This window comes from Leptonychotes weddellii, chromosome 8, assembly GCF_054177405.1.
Source record: "Leptonychotes weddellii isolate Sample4059 chromosome 8, ASM5417740v2, whole genome shotgun sequence".
Taxonomy (NCBI): Eukaryota; Metazoa; Chordata; class Mammalia; order Carnivora; family Phocidae; genus Leptonychotes; species Leptonychotes weddellii.
This window is the reverse complement of record NC_138376.1, coordinates 96,406,779-96,426,295: the sequence shown is the minus strand read 5'-3', so window position 1 is coordinate 96,426,295 and position 19,517 is coordinate 96,406,779. Positions and strand designations below refer to the sequence as shown.

General features: G+C 34.0%; 1 protein-coding gene across 4 annotated transcripts in view; it reads right to left on the bottom strand.

The window, feature by feature from the left end:
• TRMT11 (tRNA methyltransferase 11) overlaps positions 1-19,517 on the bottom strand; it is a 53,369-nt gene that overhangs the window by 29,718 nt on the left and 4,134 nt on the right. For 3 of the 4 annotated variants that reach the window (XR_014147930.1, XM_081828943.1, XM_081828942.1), the window contains exons 2-8: positions 17,656-17,729; positions 14,408-14,489; positions 14,227-14,319; positions 13,853-13,987; positions 12,715-12,871; positions 3,683-3,763; positions 848-1,012 (exon numbers count right to left, since the gene is read on the bottom strand). Coding sequence is in view for 3 of the 4 variants with exons in the window: in XM_081828943.1 (XP_081685069.1) it covers positions 848-1,012; positions 3,683-3,763; positions 12,715-12,871; positions 13,853-13,987; positions 14,227-14,319; positions 14,408-14,489; positions 17,656-17,729 (787 nt within the window). In the remaining variant the exon portion in view is untranslated. The remainder of the gene's footprint in view (positions 1-847; positions 1,013-3,682; positions 3,764-12,714; positions 12,872-13,852; positions 13,988-14,226; positions 14,320-14,407; positions 14,490-17,655; positions 17,730-19,517) is intronic. The other variant, XM_081828944.1, reaches the window with a different exon arrangement.

The following is a 19,517-nucleotide window of genomic DNA, read 5'->3' as shown; positions in this document are numbered from 1 at the left end:
AATATGGTAGAAAAGGCCAAACTATTCTTAGATAGGATGCCTGCAAAGCCCAGAACTCATGGGGCACAGGAAAACAAGTTCTCATTCACATTCCTGAAGCTCAGTGGGTTCACAAGCCTATTGGCTCAAAAAATCCCAAATTTCTTGTAACTCTAGAAAGGGGCTGTCAGTGAAAACATGTGCTACAAAAAAACAAAACAAAACACCAAAGCTTACACATGGAGAATTATGTGATATCTAAAACTCTCTTCTTTGGGGCACCTGGGTGGCTCAGTCAGTTGAGCGTCCGACTCTTGGTTTCAGCTCAGGTCATGATATCATGGTTGTGGGACTGAGCCCCATGTTGGGCTCCATGCTCAGTGGGTAGTCTGCTTGAAGATTCTCTCCGTCTGCCCCTCCCCCCAACTCATGGTCGGGGGAAGAGGGGGCGGGCACATGCTTTCTCAAATAAATAAATCTGTAAAAAAAATAAAAACTCTCTTCTTTGACATCTGACACTAATTGCAAATGACATTTTGGCTCCAGTTGGTATACTAATAACCAATTATAGTTAAAAATTTAAAACAAATATATGCTCCAAAAAATAAACTGAAGAGAAAAAGGAAAGACAGATTAACATATATAATTTAAAAAACCAAAAGAGTAAACTCTTAACTACTTAGTTGAATTGGTGTCCTGCCTTATATTCACAATTTTTTCCTTCTCACTATGTGAAGAAGTCTGGGGGCAGGGGGAGAATACTAAAACAAGCTGGCATTTTTCTGTGTGTTGATAGATTTTCTACTTTAAATGTAAATGACTTTAGGAAACTAATCCTACTCTTACTTTTGTATAAAAATAAACTTACGATCAGTGATGATTGCATCAAAATATGTGCCCTTCCTCCAGGAAGGTTTAGATGCATCTGAAACCAGGACATCAAGGTAATACTTCTCTAAACCATATTGACGAAGATTTGCCCTAATGTTTTCATCTGGTCCTCTCCATTTCTGGTTTTTCCTACTAGCCTTTCCTAAAGGGAAAGAAAAAGGAATATAGAAACTACTAAATCAAATAGAGCATTCTTATTTCTTATTGTTTAGCTAAAATAATGTTTAACTCATCTAAACCTACATTTACTCAAATAAAACTTGATTTCATTTAAAATCATTACTTTATTTACATAGTTATTTTTATTTCAACTTACTACAAAAATATATTTTGAATAGTAAAATGTACTAACTGATCTTGTTCTGTCACCTTTCAAGTAAAACTGCCTTAAACACTCATTCAACACATACCGAATTGAAAGCATATACAAGTAAGATACAAAGCTGTCTAGAACATGGCCCCTTTCCTCCAAGAGCAAATAGCCCCATATAAAATTGGGATGAATCAAATAAATGAAACAGAAATGAAGAGAGCTAACTTGGAAAATGAAGGAGTGTTATGACCATGGAGAGAGGAGGCCAAATGGAGACATTACAGATGAAAAGTTAAAGTGGGAGTTGAAGGAAGAAGTTCAAAAGTTCTGGTTTAGGAGACCGTTGATTAAGATCAGAGAAACCAGGGTGCCTGGGTGGCTCAGTTGGTCAAGCATCCAACTCTTGATTTCAGCTCAGGTCATGATCTCAGGGATGTGAGATCGAGCCCACCACTGGGCTCCACGCTTAGCATGGAGCCTGCTTAAATTCTCTCTCCCCCTCTGCCCCTACCTGCCTTCTCTCAAAAAAAAAAAAAAAAAAATCAGAGAAACCAAGAGGAAAAACAAGCTTAGGGGAAAAAATGAGATATGAGATCATGCTTGTCAGCTACCTATAGAACATTCAGAAAGAGCTATTCAGTGGGTAGAGGCCAGAATATATATACTGAGGAGATATCAGATATGCACTTAAGTTAAATCCATAAGAATGAATGACATTTTTTATTAACCTAGGTGGCAGTTACATGTTTTCTTCTATAATTATTCTATTTTTATATACTCTTCTGTATCTTGATCTACTTCACAATAAAAACGAAACTTAAAAAATCAAAAGAAGAAGAATGACATGACTCTGCATAACATGCATTGTGAGAGAAGTGGTCAAAGAGAGATGCCTGGAAAAAAGCAACATGTTAGCACAGGTCAAAGAAATCCACAGGGCCTTAAGAAGATGGAGATGGAAAGCCAAGAAAGTAAAAGTACCAATGAGGCCACGGTCCAGGAAACCAAGGGAGGCTTTACGAAGGTCAACACCGCCAAATGCTATAGATTTATGGCCCTAGTAAGAGTTTTCAGCAGGCACGGAAGCTAGAAGATAATGGACAGAAGACAGTGAGAGATGAAAAGACAGCAATATTAGTTTGCAAGATGCACTTTGGCAAAAGGAAAGGAAAACAAAGTGGCAGTTAGAGGGTCCCTACAGGATTGATAGGAAAGGTTTTGTATTTTTAAAACAGGAGATTTTTGAGAATATTTGAGTACAGAAAGAAATTACAAGCATATGAAACAGAGGGCATATTTAACAGCATCTTGGAAAAGCTCTGAGAAAATTCTACCTCAATCAGAATTTTACCCAAGTAGACTGAAAGGTTATAACATAACTTTCATAAATAAGCATTCTAATAAATTATATAGGACAATCTCCTTAAAGCAAACATAAAGCTTCTACTAAAAGCAAACTGGAATAATTCTTCTTAGCACTTTGCTCTAACATATTCCCAAGAATATCTTTTTCTGCTTAGCCCATTTAGGTTGAACTTGCTAAAATATAACCAATTCTCCTTATGATAAATATTACTAAATTCCTTAGAGTCAAGGTAGGAAAAAAGAGAAGTCATCAAGCACAGTATGTCAGATTGTTTCAGGAAAAAAAAAAAAAAAAGGTATAATAAATTCTCACCAATACAATAACTTGAGAAAAACTGGGTGGTAAAAAGAAGAAGGGTGTTCAAAGGGCTGATTCTAGTTACAATAATGGAATACCACCATAAACAGAATTTCAAAATCATCAGTGAAACTTGACATTTTTAGTACGATTCAGGTATATGGAAATACTTTCTTCGGTTTGATTCAATTCCATCCAATCATGTATCATTAGCAAAGTGTCTAGATTTTAAAATAGTTTCCAAAATTGCCTCCAAAGCAAGCAAATGTTTGTCTTGAGTTAACCTGAGTCTAATGCAGAATCTTCTAAGTTACTGTCACTTTAACTGCTTCAAAGATATTTTGGTTGGTTATGTAATTAAAAACAATATGGTACTCAAGGACTAAAAATTAATCCAGTATTCATGCAACATATGATTATGAATAAAAAATGGTGATAATCTTTAAATAGAAACCGTATATGTGTTTTATTAACATGGACATGCTTATTAGAAGATGGCTAGTCCCTCTCCTACTTCCTTCCCAAGCCTAAAGTTCACAACCTTGGAGTTTGCCAACTTCTTAAAAATCTCTCTTACTAAGACTGTGGGGAGAGCTTTTTCTTTTTCATCTTTGTGTTCCCCCAGGAGATCACTGTGCACATACTGAATCACTTTGTAAAAAGCAGATATCCGACGAATCTTATTGTTTGTAAGAATAAATAAAACTACATTTTATCACAACTTTGTATCTTAACACTAAAGAAAGATGCATAATACCATATAAACCCATTTAATTATTTTGAAGGCACACTTGGTACAAGAACAAAGACTATAACAGTCTAGAACCTCTACTCACCCAAGCCATGAACTGTATTGTAGTCTATGTCTGTCCCATATACATATGCACCAAAATGAGCAGATGCTATCAGAAGGCCACCTGAAAAAAATCACACAGTTATGGTCTGTTAACCAGAAAGTCCCAGACTCTTGTTTCTTCCTCTATTTAATCTGATCCAAAGTCTTATAAACTAGCTGTAGGCAGAGTACCAGAGAGTAGTAACACTGGTCCTGACCATATTTTGCAGGCCTCAGAATTAAACCCCTAAGCTGTGCTCACTACATTGGTCACAATGTAAGGAATTAATGTATGTACTAGCATCATGACTTTAAACAGGAAAATAACTTTTTTTTAATCAAAATAATGTATATTTAGACATTTTCATCTGATTTTGAGAGGTCTATACAAAGCATCTTGCTCCTTACTTACAAATGAGCATATAAAGCTACTATATAAAAGAGTTAGCAATAAATAAATTCTGACAACTGGGCTCAATTCCCATGGAAGCCTGAGTTTCAAATAACTTAAGAGGGCATAATTAATATATAAGACATTAATCCATACAAAAATTAAAATATTAGGACAAGAAATAGTTATTCCTGTAACCAGTGAAGCAATTACCTCTTATTTTAAACTGTAAATATGAATTTCTGAATAACTATTATTAAGCATACACAAAAATAATACAATGACTTTTCTGTTTACTTAGTGCTGTGATCGAAGTAAGAACAAAAGTCCCAATACAGTCTGACTGGATGAAGTAACTTGGTAGCTGTGCCCAGCTCACATACAAAGAAAAGTCCTAATAAATATTTAAAATTTAATAAAACCCTTTAAAATAAAAGGTAATAATATTTTTAAATTGTTTAAGGAAAAAAATCACAAAGTTATTTTAATAATTGTGCTTTCCATTGAACTTTACTTTTTTTATTCATCCAAATTAAAATGCTCTTAGTCCTAATAGCTATACCATAGAAAGGTCTGTCAGTCAAACTGACATCAGAAATTTATTCTCAATATATATATATTTTCTCAAATATATAGTTATTTTCCCTTATATCCTTCTCAAAGGTAATCTCTAAAATTAAGATGGGTAGTGCCTCCAGAGGGCCAAGAGCTATAAATTAATAGTATTCCTTCCATAGCCATTTAAAACACAGTCTGGGAACATGCACTTAAATAAATAGACTTTGTTTGTGAAAAATACTGTAACTGACTATTACTACTGGAGTCCATGAAGAAGAGAATGGAGGACTAAAAAAAGTACAGCAGAAACCAAAACCTAAGTTCCCTCATACTAACTTCAAGAAGCATTTGTGTGAGAGGGAAGCTAAGTAAGACCCTATTAGTCTTGTTCTATAAATGGAACCATCCATATTTAAGAAAGATACTGTATTGTGATGACTTGGAATACTCACAAAATCACTTCACCCAAATTACGAGGAATTACTACAATTCTGCCAATTAAGGCAGATACTCACCTAGAAGAACTAGTTGTCAAGGGGAACAGAAAAGCTTTCCTGTGCTTCCTTAAACAGAACCTTATCCATTTGGTTAGAATGAGTTTTGAGAAGACCCAATTTAGAGTACACTGCTGAAAGGAGATGAATAATCTGTTAGACTACATCTGTTAGTTAACTTTGTCCCCTTTAAGCTTTCAAAGTTTTAAATAAAGTCATTATAAATTAGCTTTTCTGAACTGATCACTGGCTAATCGCTGTTAATCATCTAGTTGTTTTCTCCATTAAATTGAAGCATTTTTTGCATTTAGTTATACCTCAGTTGGAGTTTCCCTGAATCTGGTGGAAGAAGAGGTGATAAAGGAGGGGTGAAGTGGTAAGGGGCAGGTTATGTGACTCACCCAATTTCTTATGCTATCAAGTGTACAAACTCAGTGTTCTAATTTCTCCTTACTTAAACAGTAACCACTTTAAGGTTAGGGCAATATCTTATAGGCAAAAGGACACAATAAGTGGAATTTATTTACAATATAGAAACTAATTTGTGATTTTCATCATTAGAGATTTAAGTAAAAAGCCTTACAGAAGTGTAGAAATGAGAGAGTGGGCTTTGGTTTTGCTGAAAGGAGAGGACAAAAGGAGGAAAAATGGACTACTGTATCTACTCTATCCTTTTTCCAAACGAACTCAGGTAAGTTACACTAGCGGCCTGAGCAAAAGGATACTGTAATAGAAATTTTACCAGATAAACTATGAAACTCAGGAAAAGGAGACTACAGAGAGTTGTGGACAAAAATGGGAAGGAAGCAGAAACTATTCCACAGACCTACAGAGATCAATTATCTCTCTCCTAATTGCCTCTTTTCCTCCCCCACAGTCTCCTCCCAGGACCAGCACAGTCAGTTTCCCAACACCTGACACCTTTGTCTATCATTCTGCAATGGTAAAATTCAAAAGGAGCCGCACTCTTTTCCTTACACTATGGCTCATCTAAAGGTAGAATCAGCCAAGGAGTGTATAATGCTCTCCTGGATATATTCTCAATTACTAAAATAGCTGACTCACTTTAGAGAGGGGAAGAAGAAAAGGAATATCTATGGACCTCTGTCATAAAATCGTATCACAGCTACCTACAGCAACTGGCTATGTGTCTACTTGTACCAATTATTTTCATTATAAACAAAGAATTAGATGTTTACAATTTTAACCCTCGATTTCCTTGCCTGCTGTCACAATTTGCCAACAGTTCCAAATTATGAGTATCTTGGAAATCAGCCAAAGAAGGGACTAGAAAATGAGTTCATTGCCAAATTGTTCATCATCACCATTCAATATTGGCTATATCTAACATCTTTCACCAAAAAGGCATCTAAGTTCCTAACAAAATAATAGTGATATTCATTACAGTCTACAGAATGTCTACCATGTGTCAGGCAACTTCCTAAGAATTTCATATACATATATTACCTCACTTAATCCTCACAATATATTACTATTACCATTTTATCAATGATGGAACTGAGGCCCAGACAAGTTGAGAATGTTGCCCAAAGTGACATAATAACTAATAGATTAAGGATTTAAAACTCACTCTATTTGCTCTTTTCTCTATACCATTCTCTCTCCTTTGGGGTCAGCACCAACTGAAATAAATATACACTTAGCTTACCAATTAGATAAACAGAAGTAAAATTTGTTATTAAATTAAGTAAAGCTGCACATTCAATAAGAGTTGCACACCATTCACAACTCTTGTATATCATAGGCAGGCCTGTACCATTATAGGTATTCAACATATCATGTTCATCAATCCTTTAGCCATGCTCATATTAGAACACTAGGACTTCCTAACTACTTAGAGCTGGCCCAGTGATAGGTATCTTCTCCCTCGGAAAAAAAAATGGAGATAAGCAACTTTTTAAAAAATCTTATTAAAATGAAAACCAATGTAGTCACTAAAATGGAAAGGAAAGTTATGTTTCTACAGCTCATGTCATTCTAGACAACAATAGCAGACTGTCTAAAGAAAAAGGAAAGGCATTTAGGCAGGAAAAGATTACATCTCTCCTCTCAGTGTCCCAGAAGCTTTCTACTCTATCCTATAACCTTGAGAAAAACACAGGTCATGAGAAGTCAGTGGATAAAACATTTGGGAAGCTAATATACTTCAATTTTGTGCCTTTAAAATGGAAAAGGATTAGATATACTTGACTTCATTTTTAAATATTAGAAAAGGAAACAAGGAAAAAATACTATCAAAAATATTTGTGAAAAACTATGGCCATGGAGGAGGGCACAAGGTTAGTATTTCCCCAATCCTTCAGAAGGTACTACCCATCAGTGAGACAAAAGGCCCAAGAAAAAGGACAAACTATACATTAAAATTGTGTCTATTCACAATTATATCACCAATCTCAAAACAAAAGCACCAAAAACTAAAGTTCTAAAGCTATGCTTAAACTACAAATTATAAAAATATATTTTAGCAGCATCTTTGCAAAGATCTTCTTCTTAGCAATTTTCAATTAATTGTCCTACGTAAACAGTCACAAGACCATGATCTACTACCCACTCTAAGGAGCTGCTCTAAAGTAAATTAGGGGCAAGCCTCCTTGCCCCTTACTCACACTGAAGGTTATCAATATTTTGATTGCTGTGGCAGTTAGCATTTCATAATACAACCAACCTCATATACATCAAGGGAAAGAAATTTTACCTATGCTAGGAACTCTATTTTTAGACTTTATAGTCTTGTCTACATGTATGTGTACATATTAAGATTATGTACCTGTATGTGTATCAAAGAATTCTCACTTCACAGAAAAAATTTTTAAAGTCCAAGAACAAATTAAGGATTAATAAAAGGTTCAGCATTTGGAAAAAAGAGAAATTATAGATCCATTCCTCACAGCATATAAGAAATCAGAGAGGGAGACAAACTATGAGAGACTCTGGACTCCAGGAACCAAACTGAGGGTTACAGAAGGGAGGGGGGTGGGGGGATGGGGCAACTGGGTGATGGATATTAAGGAGGGCATGTGTGGTGATGAGCACTGGGTATTATACACAACTGATGAATCGTTGGAACACTACATCAAAAACTAATGATGTACTATATGCTGGCTAATTGAGCATAATAAAAAATAGTAATAATTAAAAAAAAAAACTCCAAACAGACCGAGATCGAAAGGAAACAAAACTAAAACTATAAACGTACTAGAAGAATAACATAGCTAGATACCTCTATAACTTAGATGTAGGGAAAACTTTTGCATGGCAAAAAGCAACTGTTTGCAAAGTCAAAAACTAATTGGCAAACTGGAAGGAAATATTTGTTTTTTTGTGTGTATATATACATATATACACACATATGCACACATGTAATATACATATGTACACATCTTCACATACATTAAAAAAAAAGGAAAAGAGAGGGAGAGCTAATTCCCTAACATACAAAGTACTTCCAAAAATAAAGAAATGTCTACATAAAAATGGGCAAAAGACATGAAAAATATTTCCAAAAAAATTATTAAAATGGCCCTTAAAATATAAAAGGTTGCAACGATGTGGATGGAACTAGAGGGTATTATGCTAAACGAAATAAGTCGATCAGAGAAAGACAATTATCATATGACCTCACTGATATGCGGAATTTAAGAAACAAGGCAGAGGATCATAGGGGAAGAGAAGAAAAAAATGAAACAAGATGAAACCAGAGAGGGAGACTCTTAAACCATAAGAGACTCTTAATCATAGGAAACAAACTGAGGGTTGCTGGCGGGGAGGGGGGTGGGAGGATGGGTTAACTGGGTAATGGACACTGGGGAGAGTATGTGTTGTAATGAGCACTGGGTATTACATAAGACTCATGAAGCACAGACCTGTACCCCTGAAATAAATAATACATTATATGTTAAATATATATATATAAAAGGTTATTAGACTTCACTTATAATAAGAGAAATACAAAATAACACTACACTGAGATAATGTTTTCATCCAACAGACTGGCAACATTTCAAAACCTTGACAATAAACTCTGCTGGTGAAGCAAGGTTTAACAATATACCTACATTCTTCAACCAGCAATTCTACTTTTAAGAATTCACCCTAGAGCCTTATCTCCGATGTTATGCAAGTATATATACAAAAGATTATTCATTGCAGGCATTATTTGTAACTCTAAAATACTGGACACTACCCATGTCCAAGTATAGGAGACTGTTTGAATAAATTATAGTATATACACCCATGGACTACAACTATAAAAAGAATGAAGACAATACCTATGAATTAACAGAAAGTGATTTTCAGGAAAAACTATTAAGTGAGAAAAGCAAAGTGGTGTAAGAAAGAAGTAGAAATAAAATGTACATATATCTGCCTATCACTACAAAAAAAACACAAACAAGAGGAATCAACTAAAAAAGAAGCTGGTTATTGAAAAGGGATGGGGGAGGAGGATGGAAGCGATATGGAAAGGAGTGATATTTGTTTAAGTATACCTCTTGTACAGTTGACTTTTGGAAGCAAACTGATCTTCTACATATTTAAAAATATATCAACGAGGATGGAAGGAGGTAAAAGTCTAAAACTGAAGGCAAACTGAAAAAAATGAACTCTGAACTGATTTTTAAATGAGGGGGAAAAAGAAGAAAGCACAATATTTGACATATTTGACTTTATTGCCCTTTAGGTGGAGTAGAGAACTCAATACATAGCCTTAAAACATATCCTTTTAATAGGGTTTTTGTATTGTTTTGCTTTTCTTTTGGTGGTAAGTGCAAAGCAATTTTGAAACTATTTTAAATGTATTATAGGAATGAGCAAAAGAATAAATGTGTAGATGGTTAAGGAAAACAGGATTCTCAATGTGGAAGAAGGCACATGTAAAAATGGAATGGGGATAAGCAAGAACAAAATCTGTCAGGATAGACTAGAATTTGTAGTATATATGAAAATTCACAATTTCTACAATATCTGTGTATATCCACATGCATGTGCACACAGTACATATATAGGGATATGTGTACGTGCATTCACATTTACATGCATATTGTGCACATATGCACATAAATGCCCTAGCTTATCTGCTGAAAGGGTCGAGAAATAAAGATACCTAGCACCCAGATCTTGGTCTCTAATACCATTCCCCACTAAAGAAACAATGGTTCCTTGGAGAAATGACTGATTCCAGGGTTTGGGCAGGTAAAAGATGAGCGAGAAAGTAAGAAAGTCCTCAAAAATAAAAGACAGGAACAGGTCACAAAGACAGATCCAGTGCGAAAGGGCTCCACTTGGCAAACGTGGGAAAATTTGAGCAACAAATAATTAAGTAATGAATTATAGACCACTCAGGGGAAAAAAGGGGGAATTCACAAGCTTACATTGATAATAAATACACAGGAGAGAAGAAAGGGCTCTTGGTTATAATAGAATGAGTGTCAAGTGGTAATTGCGGAGGGAGTACTATTATTGGAAAATCATCCCTTTGTGACCAAAGTGAAGACTGGTTCAGGCAAGAATCATCAATGAATGCCAAACCTGAGAACTTGACAGGGCTGAGGGGGAATTTAGATGCAGAACAGGATATTTACATCCTGCTTAACATGTCTTCCCACAGACTGCCTATTAACTGCAATGAGGAAAAAATAGCAATCATGCAATGGAAAAATCACCCACCACCTTAACCAGCTGATCAAAATGAATATTACCAATGAGGGGCAGATAACCATTATGCAGATGCCCTGAGGAGGACACAAAATCACTGTTGTAGTAGTCCAGCCAGGAATGTATAACCTGAATCTAATCATGCGGAAATAAATGACCCCAATGAGGTACATTCTGAATAAAAAATAAAGAGAGGAGGGACAGTGTTCTCCAAAAGTGCAAATTTCATAAAAGAAAAAGAAAGACTGTGGACTTGTTCCATATCAAATGAATCAAAGAAACATCAGTGACAAAATACAATACTTGATGCTAGACTGGAAAGGAAAAAAAGATGGTATAAAGGACATCAGTGGGTCAATTAACAAAAATGTCATATGAACATTAAAGTATTGTATTAATAGTACATTTGCTAACATTGAAAACTATACTGTGGTTATATAAGAGAATATCCTCATTCTTAAGATATATATATTGAAGTATTTGAGAGGTAAAGGGACGGGATGGATGCAACCTACTTTCAAATGGTAAAGAAAACAAAATTATGTAAATAAACATAAAAAGAAAACAAATGATAAAGTAAATGAGACCAAATGTTAACAAGTTTAATCTGAGTCAAGTACATGCAAGTGTTCTCTGTTCTATTTTTATTCTTGTATCTTAACTATAAGTTTGGCATTATTTCCAATAAAAGTTTAAAAAGTTGCAGGAGGCACTAAGGATAAGGAGGATAGGAAAGAAACAAATAGGTCGAATATTGGGTGTGGGATATATGGAGACACTGGTGGGAGTGGGAGAAGAGAAACTCACTAGCAGATTAATTCAACAACAAACACAGAAAATCATTCCAACAATCAGAAATCTTTTGACTTTGATACTATTTCTTCCTAATCACATGTGGTCACATTCCTCAAGTTAGTATATGGTATAACAGCTGGCTGACAGATCCTAATGCAGAAAGAGACAGCTCTAGCATAGTAGTTAAGAGCAGGAGCTCTGGAGTTAGACTGCTTGAGTTTGAATCTCATGAAATTTACACACTGTATAACCTTGGCCAAGTCACATAACCTCTCTCTGTGCCATAATCTCCTCAGGAAGTTTTTTTCTTTTTAGTTCAACAGTGTTAGTTATTGTGGCAACGCTGCTTCCCAAGTTTCTGATGGGTAAGGACAGCTACAGGGAGAAACTCCAACCACAAACACAGTTTGTTCCAACACAATCTGAATCACAATTAATTTAGCCAGACAAACCTAAATATGCTCCCTAGGTATGAGTAAGATCCAGCAAAAAATGGGGCAAAGGAGGAAAATGTCTTCATGGAATCAGAGTAGGTAAACGTGGAATTTTAGGACTTCTACACAAAGTTAATTACAAGGACATCTAATCAAGTGTGTACAAACACAGACTGCAGCCTCAGCAGCCAGGCTCTAGCCCGTTGATAATTAAGTCACTTTCCTTATCTTCACACTTAACTTATAAACCTCTACAAACCAAATCAAAGATCAGACATATTACCCATTTTTTTCCATGTAAGTATATGGTTATCAATGTTAAATGATGAACATGTTTTTTTTATCTTGTCACTCAAGCCTTTTTTCCACCCAAGTTTTCCTATTTAAATAAACTGTATAGTTTTACAACATTTCCACAGTACACAGTATTGCAATGTATGGTATGCCCCTCCACCTAGTGGTTTACTTGGGGAAAAAGCCCACAAAATTAAATCATATTCTTGAAGTGGCACAAGTGTTGCATACTGGGCTATTACACAAATATGTGGTCGTCTCTTAGCCACTATCTCATGATAATTAAGATTATTCTGTACAAATTTACTAATCTTCTAGCAAAAACATTGCTATGACCTTGACTAATATAAACAAGTAACACCTATGCACTAGTTTAACAGTTAAATAAAAATACCTGTTCCAACAAATGGATCAAAGACTATATCATTTTCTTTCACTTTTCCATGGTTGGCCATGATAAATGATAAACCAGCATCCATGCTTGTATTTCCAATAAAGTGTCTCTTTTTGACACTGTATGACTCAATAAGCTCTCTCTGTCCATCTGCAATCTAGATCAGAGATTCTTCAAATTAGTTTAACTGTATAAAACAGATTGAAGATAACCATTCACAATAAAACCAGAGTATCTTGATGATAAAAACATCTTTCCACTTACCATTGCTCTAAACTTGTTCCTTTAAAAAAAAATGTGATTGAGGTAATTATGGACAAATACCTTGTATTTTTTTTAGCGTGTTGTAATTTATTGTGACCTTTCAAATTAAATTTGAATTGAATTTGAATGCAATAATTCCAGAGGTTGGTGGTGAGTAAACTCTACCCACCTCTTTTTTCTCCTAAAAACAATAACCTGTAACATAAGCCCAGCTTCCATTACCCTTAGGGAAGTGAGCAGGACTGCTCTGCAATAATTTTATTTCTTTTCAGAATATGAGCTTAGATTCAAGAACTCCACAAATTAGATCCCTCAACTACCACAGCACTCTGCCTTTTCTCTGCTTAAAAAGCAATCCAGACTTTCTGACAAGTCTTATGTTATTTTTTTCCTGGTACACCACCTCCTACCTAGGCCCTATTATCTAGCAAGCCTCTTGCACTTCCCAGGAATCTCTGGAAAAACAAACAAAACAAAACACAGAACCACGTATTTTCACTCATTTTAATTCATACAGTAATTCTGAGTCTTCAGTTGTCTTAGAATTCTACATATAAAGAGTCCTATACAAAGAATTCTACATATAAAGAGTCCTATACAAAGGTCTAACATTAAACTTTTTTTTTTTTAAAGATTTATTTATTTATTTATTTGACAGACAGAAATAGCAAGAGCAGGAACACAAGCAGAAAGAGTGGGAGAGGGAGAAGCAGACTTCCCGCTGAGCAGGGAGCCCGATGTGAGACTCGATCCCAGGACCCTGGGATCATGACCTGAGCCAAAGGCAGACACTTAATTACAGAGCCACCCAGGCGCCCTAACCTTAAACTTTTAAAGAAACAATCTGAAATAGGTAAAAAGAACACTTGCTTACCCATCTACCAAAATAAATATTATGTGGATTCTCAGGGATGCAGTTTGGGTCCAAACCATAATCCTCCAAAACAGAGAATATATGCTGTGGCTTCTTTAAATTCACTTTCCCTTCAAATGGCAGAAACTCAAGTGCCTAAAAAATAAAAGTGATTCTCATGTCCCATTAGAATTTTAAAGGAAAAACAGTGCTTATATAATAATACCTATCTTGTAAGTTTGGTATCAGCATTAAGTAAGACAAAACATGAAAATTACTTAGCACACAGTGTGCTACCAAATAAACACTGAACAGAATCGAGAATTATTCCATATCAACAGCAGCAGACCACATTATTCTCATAGGTTTTTTTCATTTTTGCTAAATTCACTTACATCTATTCGTTTGACTTTTTCTTCTTGTGTCAATGTTTTATTAAATGTGTGAATCTTTATTTTATATGTAGAATCTGAATGCAGAAATGGAACCTAAAATAAAAGCAAATAAATTATTTTAAGCTTCATAATTCTACAGTATCTGTAGATATACCTATAAAAAACACATTTCACTACGCACCATCTTCTCCACAGGGTAGTTTTTAAGAGAATTATACAGCTCCTCTGGAGATTTTCCATGACCCCATAGTTCAAATATGGACCTAGAAAATAAATGATTAGTACTAACCTCAGTAACGAAATCAGTTCATGCAGTAATATGTAACAATTACTTCCCTAGTTCTTTATTCTTATTCCACTTACACAATTATTGCCTATATTTTCTAAGCTATAAATGAGAAATGTGTCCTAAAAATAAACATAAGTCCAAATCACACAGAGAAGTTTAACTTTACACAGAAGGAAATTTAATGTAAGTCAAGATTTTTCCAAGTCTTCATTATTATATTTTTATACTAGAATACAAATGATGCAGTAACATCATTTATTTTAGTAAAATGGGTGACAAGCTGCCGCAAATCCAATTTTTCCAGTGTCTTCTCCATAAAACAAAAATGACCAGCTAAAAATGTTACAATTAATATTTAGCTATTACTTACTAACATTTAGTAACTGTTAGTTACTTTTCTAACCACTATAAAAAAAGAAAATTCTTACTATAAAAAAAATCCTCAAGCTTCCACCAATTTCAAGGAACATTTAAACAATTACAAGCAAATTTCATTACAAACAAGAATTCATTATAATGGAACTCAAATCTACATAGTAGCATAGTTTTGTGCATCTAAATTCAAACTACTTTATAAATGTAATTAATGCTGCCATTAGGATTGAGAATATTATCCTTTGAAAATCTTCCTTTCCTTTCTACCGAATTTATTGAAAAAGGGCCTCTATAGTAATCCTACTCTTATTTAGCCATCACTAAAGGGGTGACCTCAGCTATACAAATATACAAAGAGTAAAAAGCAACAAACACAATTATTCAAAATAGATGTCCCCAAATTCCATGTATTCAGGATTTTTTCTTAATGTTTAGAAATTATAATAAGCTTGATCAATTCATTTATTCAACAAATATTTATTAAGTATTACTATATACCAGAAATTATTCTAGGCACTAAGACACAACAGAACAAAGCTCACTGCCTTCATGAAACCTAAGGGAGAAGACTCCTGGAAGCTTAAGCTGAGGGAAAGCATATATAACTCAACCTCTGGAAAAGGAAAACCTTAAAAAACAAAAATAATAAAAGCTAACACTTTATATAACCAAAGTACAAGGGACTATTCTAAGCCATTTAATATGGATTCATAATTGTTCCTCATAAGAGCCCTATGAGGTAGCTTCCAGTATCATCACCAATTGAACCAATGAGGAAACTGAGGCACAATGAGATAAAATGACTCTTTCAGGTCATATAGTAATTAATGAAGCTAGAATTCCAATCCATCAGACTCCAGATGACACACATGACTACATGCACTATAATATAGTGCTTCTCAAAAATTAAAAAAAAAGAAAAAAGAAAAGAGAAATCCCAGGCCATTCAGGGAAAGGCAGTTTAACGGATCATAATTATCCCTAACGAACTATTATACAGTATAACATAGGAACTAATGCTTGTAATGATAACCTAGAATCAACAAAATATGACTCCATATCCTCTTTTTCAGAAATTTATATATTAATAAATTTATATTTTAAATAGTCAAAATAAAGATTAGGCATACAACACCAAAAACTTCAGCTATAATTGGAACATTAATTTATAATAATATCTTTTATGATTTAGATTTTCAGAGTAAAGTTTTCATATATATGACTTAACTATTATGATCCATAATTTAGAGATTATAAAGCTTATATAGGCTGTCACATTTCTCATAGGTGCTATATAAATAAGCATGGATATCAACTTAATATAAAATCAACAATAATCTCAAATATTTTAATGATTATGGAAGTAATAACGAAATTTTTCTGACAAAAATTCTTTAAGAAACTATCCTTTGAGGGAAGGAGGGGAATGGAATTGGGAAAGGTGCAACGGTCAACGGTTTCTGTAAACCACTTTTTTTTTTTAGACAACTTTTTTTTTTTTAAGACAACTGTGGCAAGTATCTCAAAATGTTGAGATCTAACAAGGTAGATACGTAGGGGTTTATTATATTTTTCACTCTTTTTGTGGTATGCTGAAGATATTCCATTTTAAAGATAAATCAACAAAACAAAATTAACTTTCAGTCCCTAGTCTACCACAAAAAAAATTTTAAGTTACTTTTCAATCCATGCTTATAATAGTCTATTTTATTTCCAAAACAATTAATGCTACAATTAGGACTGTGAATTTTATCATTTGAAAATGAATTCCGCCTTTGCTTTCTATTAAATTTATAGACAGAGGACCTCTACAGTAATACCACCCTTATTTAGCTATCACTGACAGTATACCCAACCTAAGCTATTCAAAATATACAGAAAATAAAAAGTAGTCAAGGAAATTATATAATATTATACAATCATTACATAATTATTAATTATACCATTAAGCAAATGTAGGAAAAGATACGAGGTTTGAAGGAAGTGTACAAGTTCTTGGTCCTCAAATAGCTATTTTAAACCTAATAAGCCTTATCTGCTGAAATCAAACAACTCTTAGAGCCATAAATTTTAATACACTAATCAAAAGTAATGATTATTCAAGAGACTTTTTTTTTCAGTTATATTTCTGTCTGATAGTCATTTTTGCTGAATAGTGAAACCCATTAGCAAGTTTCAACTTAAAAGATTAGAAAGAAAGGAGGGAGGGAAAGAAGGAAGAAATGAAAAAAAGATAGCAATGATAAAATCTAGAAAACAGGTAGGATAAACTATGAACAGCATCATTACAGTAATCCACACAAGATATGATAATCAGGACTTCATTCTCTAACAAAACAGCAAAACATATTTCATGGCAGTCTGCACTTTTTGTCATTTCACACATATCTGCTCATCCAACTAAAGCCCTCTACAAAAACATCTTTAGATTTTCAATACTTTGGCTATAATTAAATGTGGCATTTATCCTATGTAATAACAGCATTTACATCTTATACCATAATCCTGCTTAATATAGAAGTTTAAAAAAATTATCCCAAAAGAAGTATTTATGCATTTCAGCACTAAGATTCCCTCACCCTCAGTTTCAGCAGAGAACTCCCTGTTCTACCACCACCACCCAGTGGCCAATTCATGTATCTGCAAGCTAAAGTGAGCTCCCCACAACAACTAAGCCCTTCTAATTCTCCGCCAATATACAAGGACAGAGTAGTATGAGAAGTACAGTATATAATCTACAGGAAAACACTGTAAGTTTCTCTTACTTGGCACACACTGTTCGTTTCATTAAGTTTCTGGCAATATCTTCAGAGGGAATGCTAAGAATCCAAAAAGGAGACTGAAAAAAATAACAATATACAACTTGTAACTGGTTTTACGGCCTCATATGCTTCCATTCAAGAAGTCAATAAGGAGAGATTCCTATCTGTTACTTTTATGTAAGAATACCTGATCTGACTCTAGCCAAAATAAAAACTGCTCCAATAGTAAAAAAAATAATTTTAATAGGTAACCTGTTAGGATAATAGAGTACAACATCAGAACACTTTTATAAATGACCATAAATGCAAATATCAGCAAATATAAGGTTAATCTTAAGATTAATTTTATATTGACTGCCTTATGTATTTTGACCAAAATAATTAATGCATATTTTACCCCAAAGTATAATCTCAGAATTTTTTATTATTGATCATTCTTGATAATACAGCTATTTTAACTTCTAAGTAATGTATTTCTTTGAATGATCCCTCTTTTTTTAGGTAGTTGTGGCCACCTGAGGGGTAGAAAAGGAACTCTTTGAAATAACTATGATGGAAAATAATAGGGTATATTATATTATCATTAGTTTTTATTATTTTATCTAAGGAAAAAGTTTCAGGTGCATCAGAGGTGTTTACCAATCCTCTGTCTCAACCATCAAGATTATAGGCACTTTTTTACAATTTATTTTATCTTATCTTATTTTGAGAAAGAGAGCATGCAGAGGTGTGCATGGTGTGGGAGGGTGGGGGGAGAGAGAGAGAGAGACTCAAGCAAGCTCCACACTGAGTGTGGAACCAGACTTGGGGCTCAATCTGCCAACCCTGAGATCATGACCTGAGCAGAAATCAAGAGTTGGTCGCTTAACTGACTAAGCCACCCAGGCACCCCAGTTACAGGAACTTTTCATCTCCACCCAGATAGCCCCTTGCCAGAATACAGAAAAACAAAACAGAACCCTGACCTCAGTTCATCATCCTCAACCAATTATATCTATACTCTCCCTCTTTTTCTCCTCCCTCAGTTTATGAAAGTCAATTAGGAGTCCAAGTCCAACCTTAGCAGACTTGTTTCAACTAAGTTCTCTCATCTTCTGGAAGAAATCCTCCCTGTGAGTCTTTCTTCTTCCATTATTTACACTACTCTAAAGAAAATTTCAAAATAATCCAAACAGAAAAAAGATGGTTATCTCAGTATTATTTTTTTTTAGAAAAATTTAAAAGCAATCTGAAGGACATGAGATCATTAGATAAATAATGATAGAACTAATCAATAGAAATTATTATACAACCCTGTTAGTGATGAAGGCTATGTAGCAACATGTGCCTATATTAATATTATCAAGTGAAAAAGAGACTGAAGAAGTTCATAAGTAGTATTAGAACTAAAGGGAAAAAAAGTATATGAAAAAGACTGGAAGGCAGTACCCTCAAATTATAAGTCACATGAAGGAAGAAGAATTATGAATGACTTTTTCTACTTCCCAAACTTCTCTAATACACTGATAAACTATCAAATACAAAATACAAAGTTCATAAATTCATAATCTTACACATCTGCAATTTCAAATGCTTAAATAATTCCCAATATAAGTCTGAAATTCCACTAAATTCTAAATTTTAATTCTAATCATACCTCATCAACAGAAAACAGCCCTTTTTTTCAATTAAGGACAGATACCAATTGTGGTGCAAGTGTTGAGTTAAAAATTAAAACTAGTACACTAAATGAACACTGGAAATAAATGACATTCCAAAACCACAACTTTTTTCCAAAAATAACCTTTTTATTCAATTGCCCCGAGAAACAGAAACAAGTAACCACACAAATATAAATTTTTTTTTTAGAGATTTTTTTTTTTTTT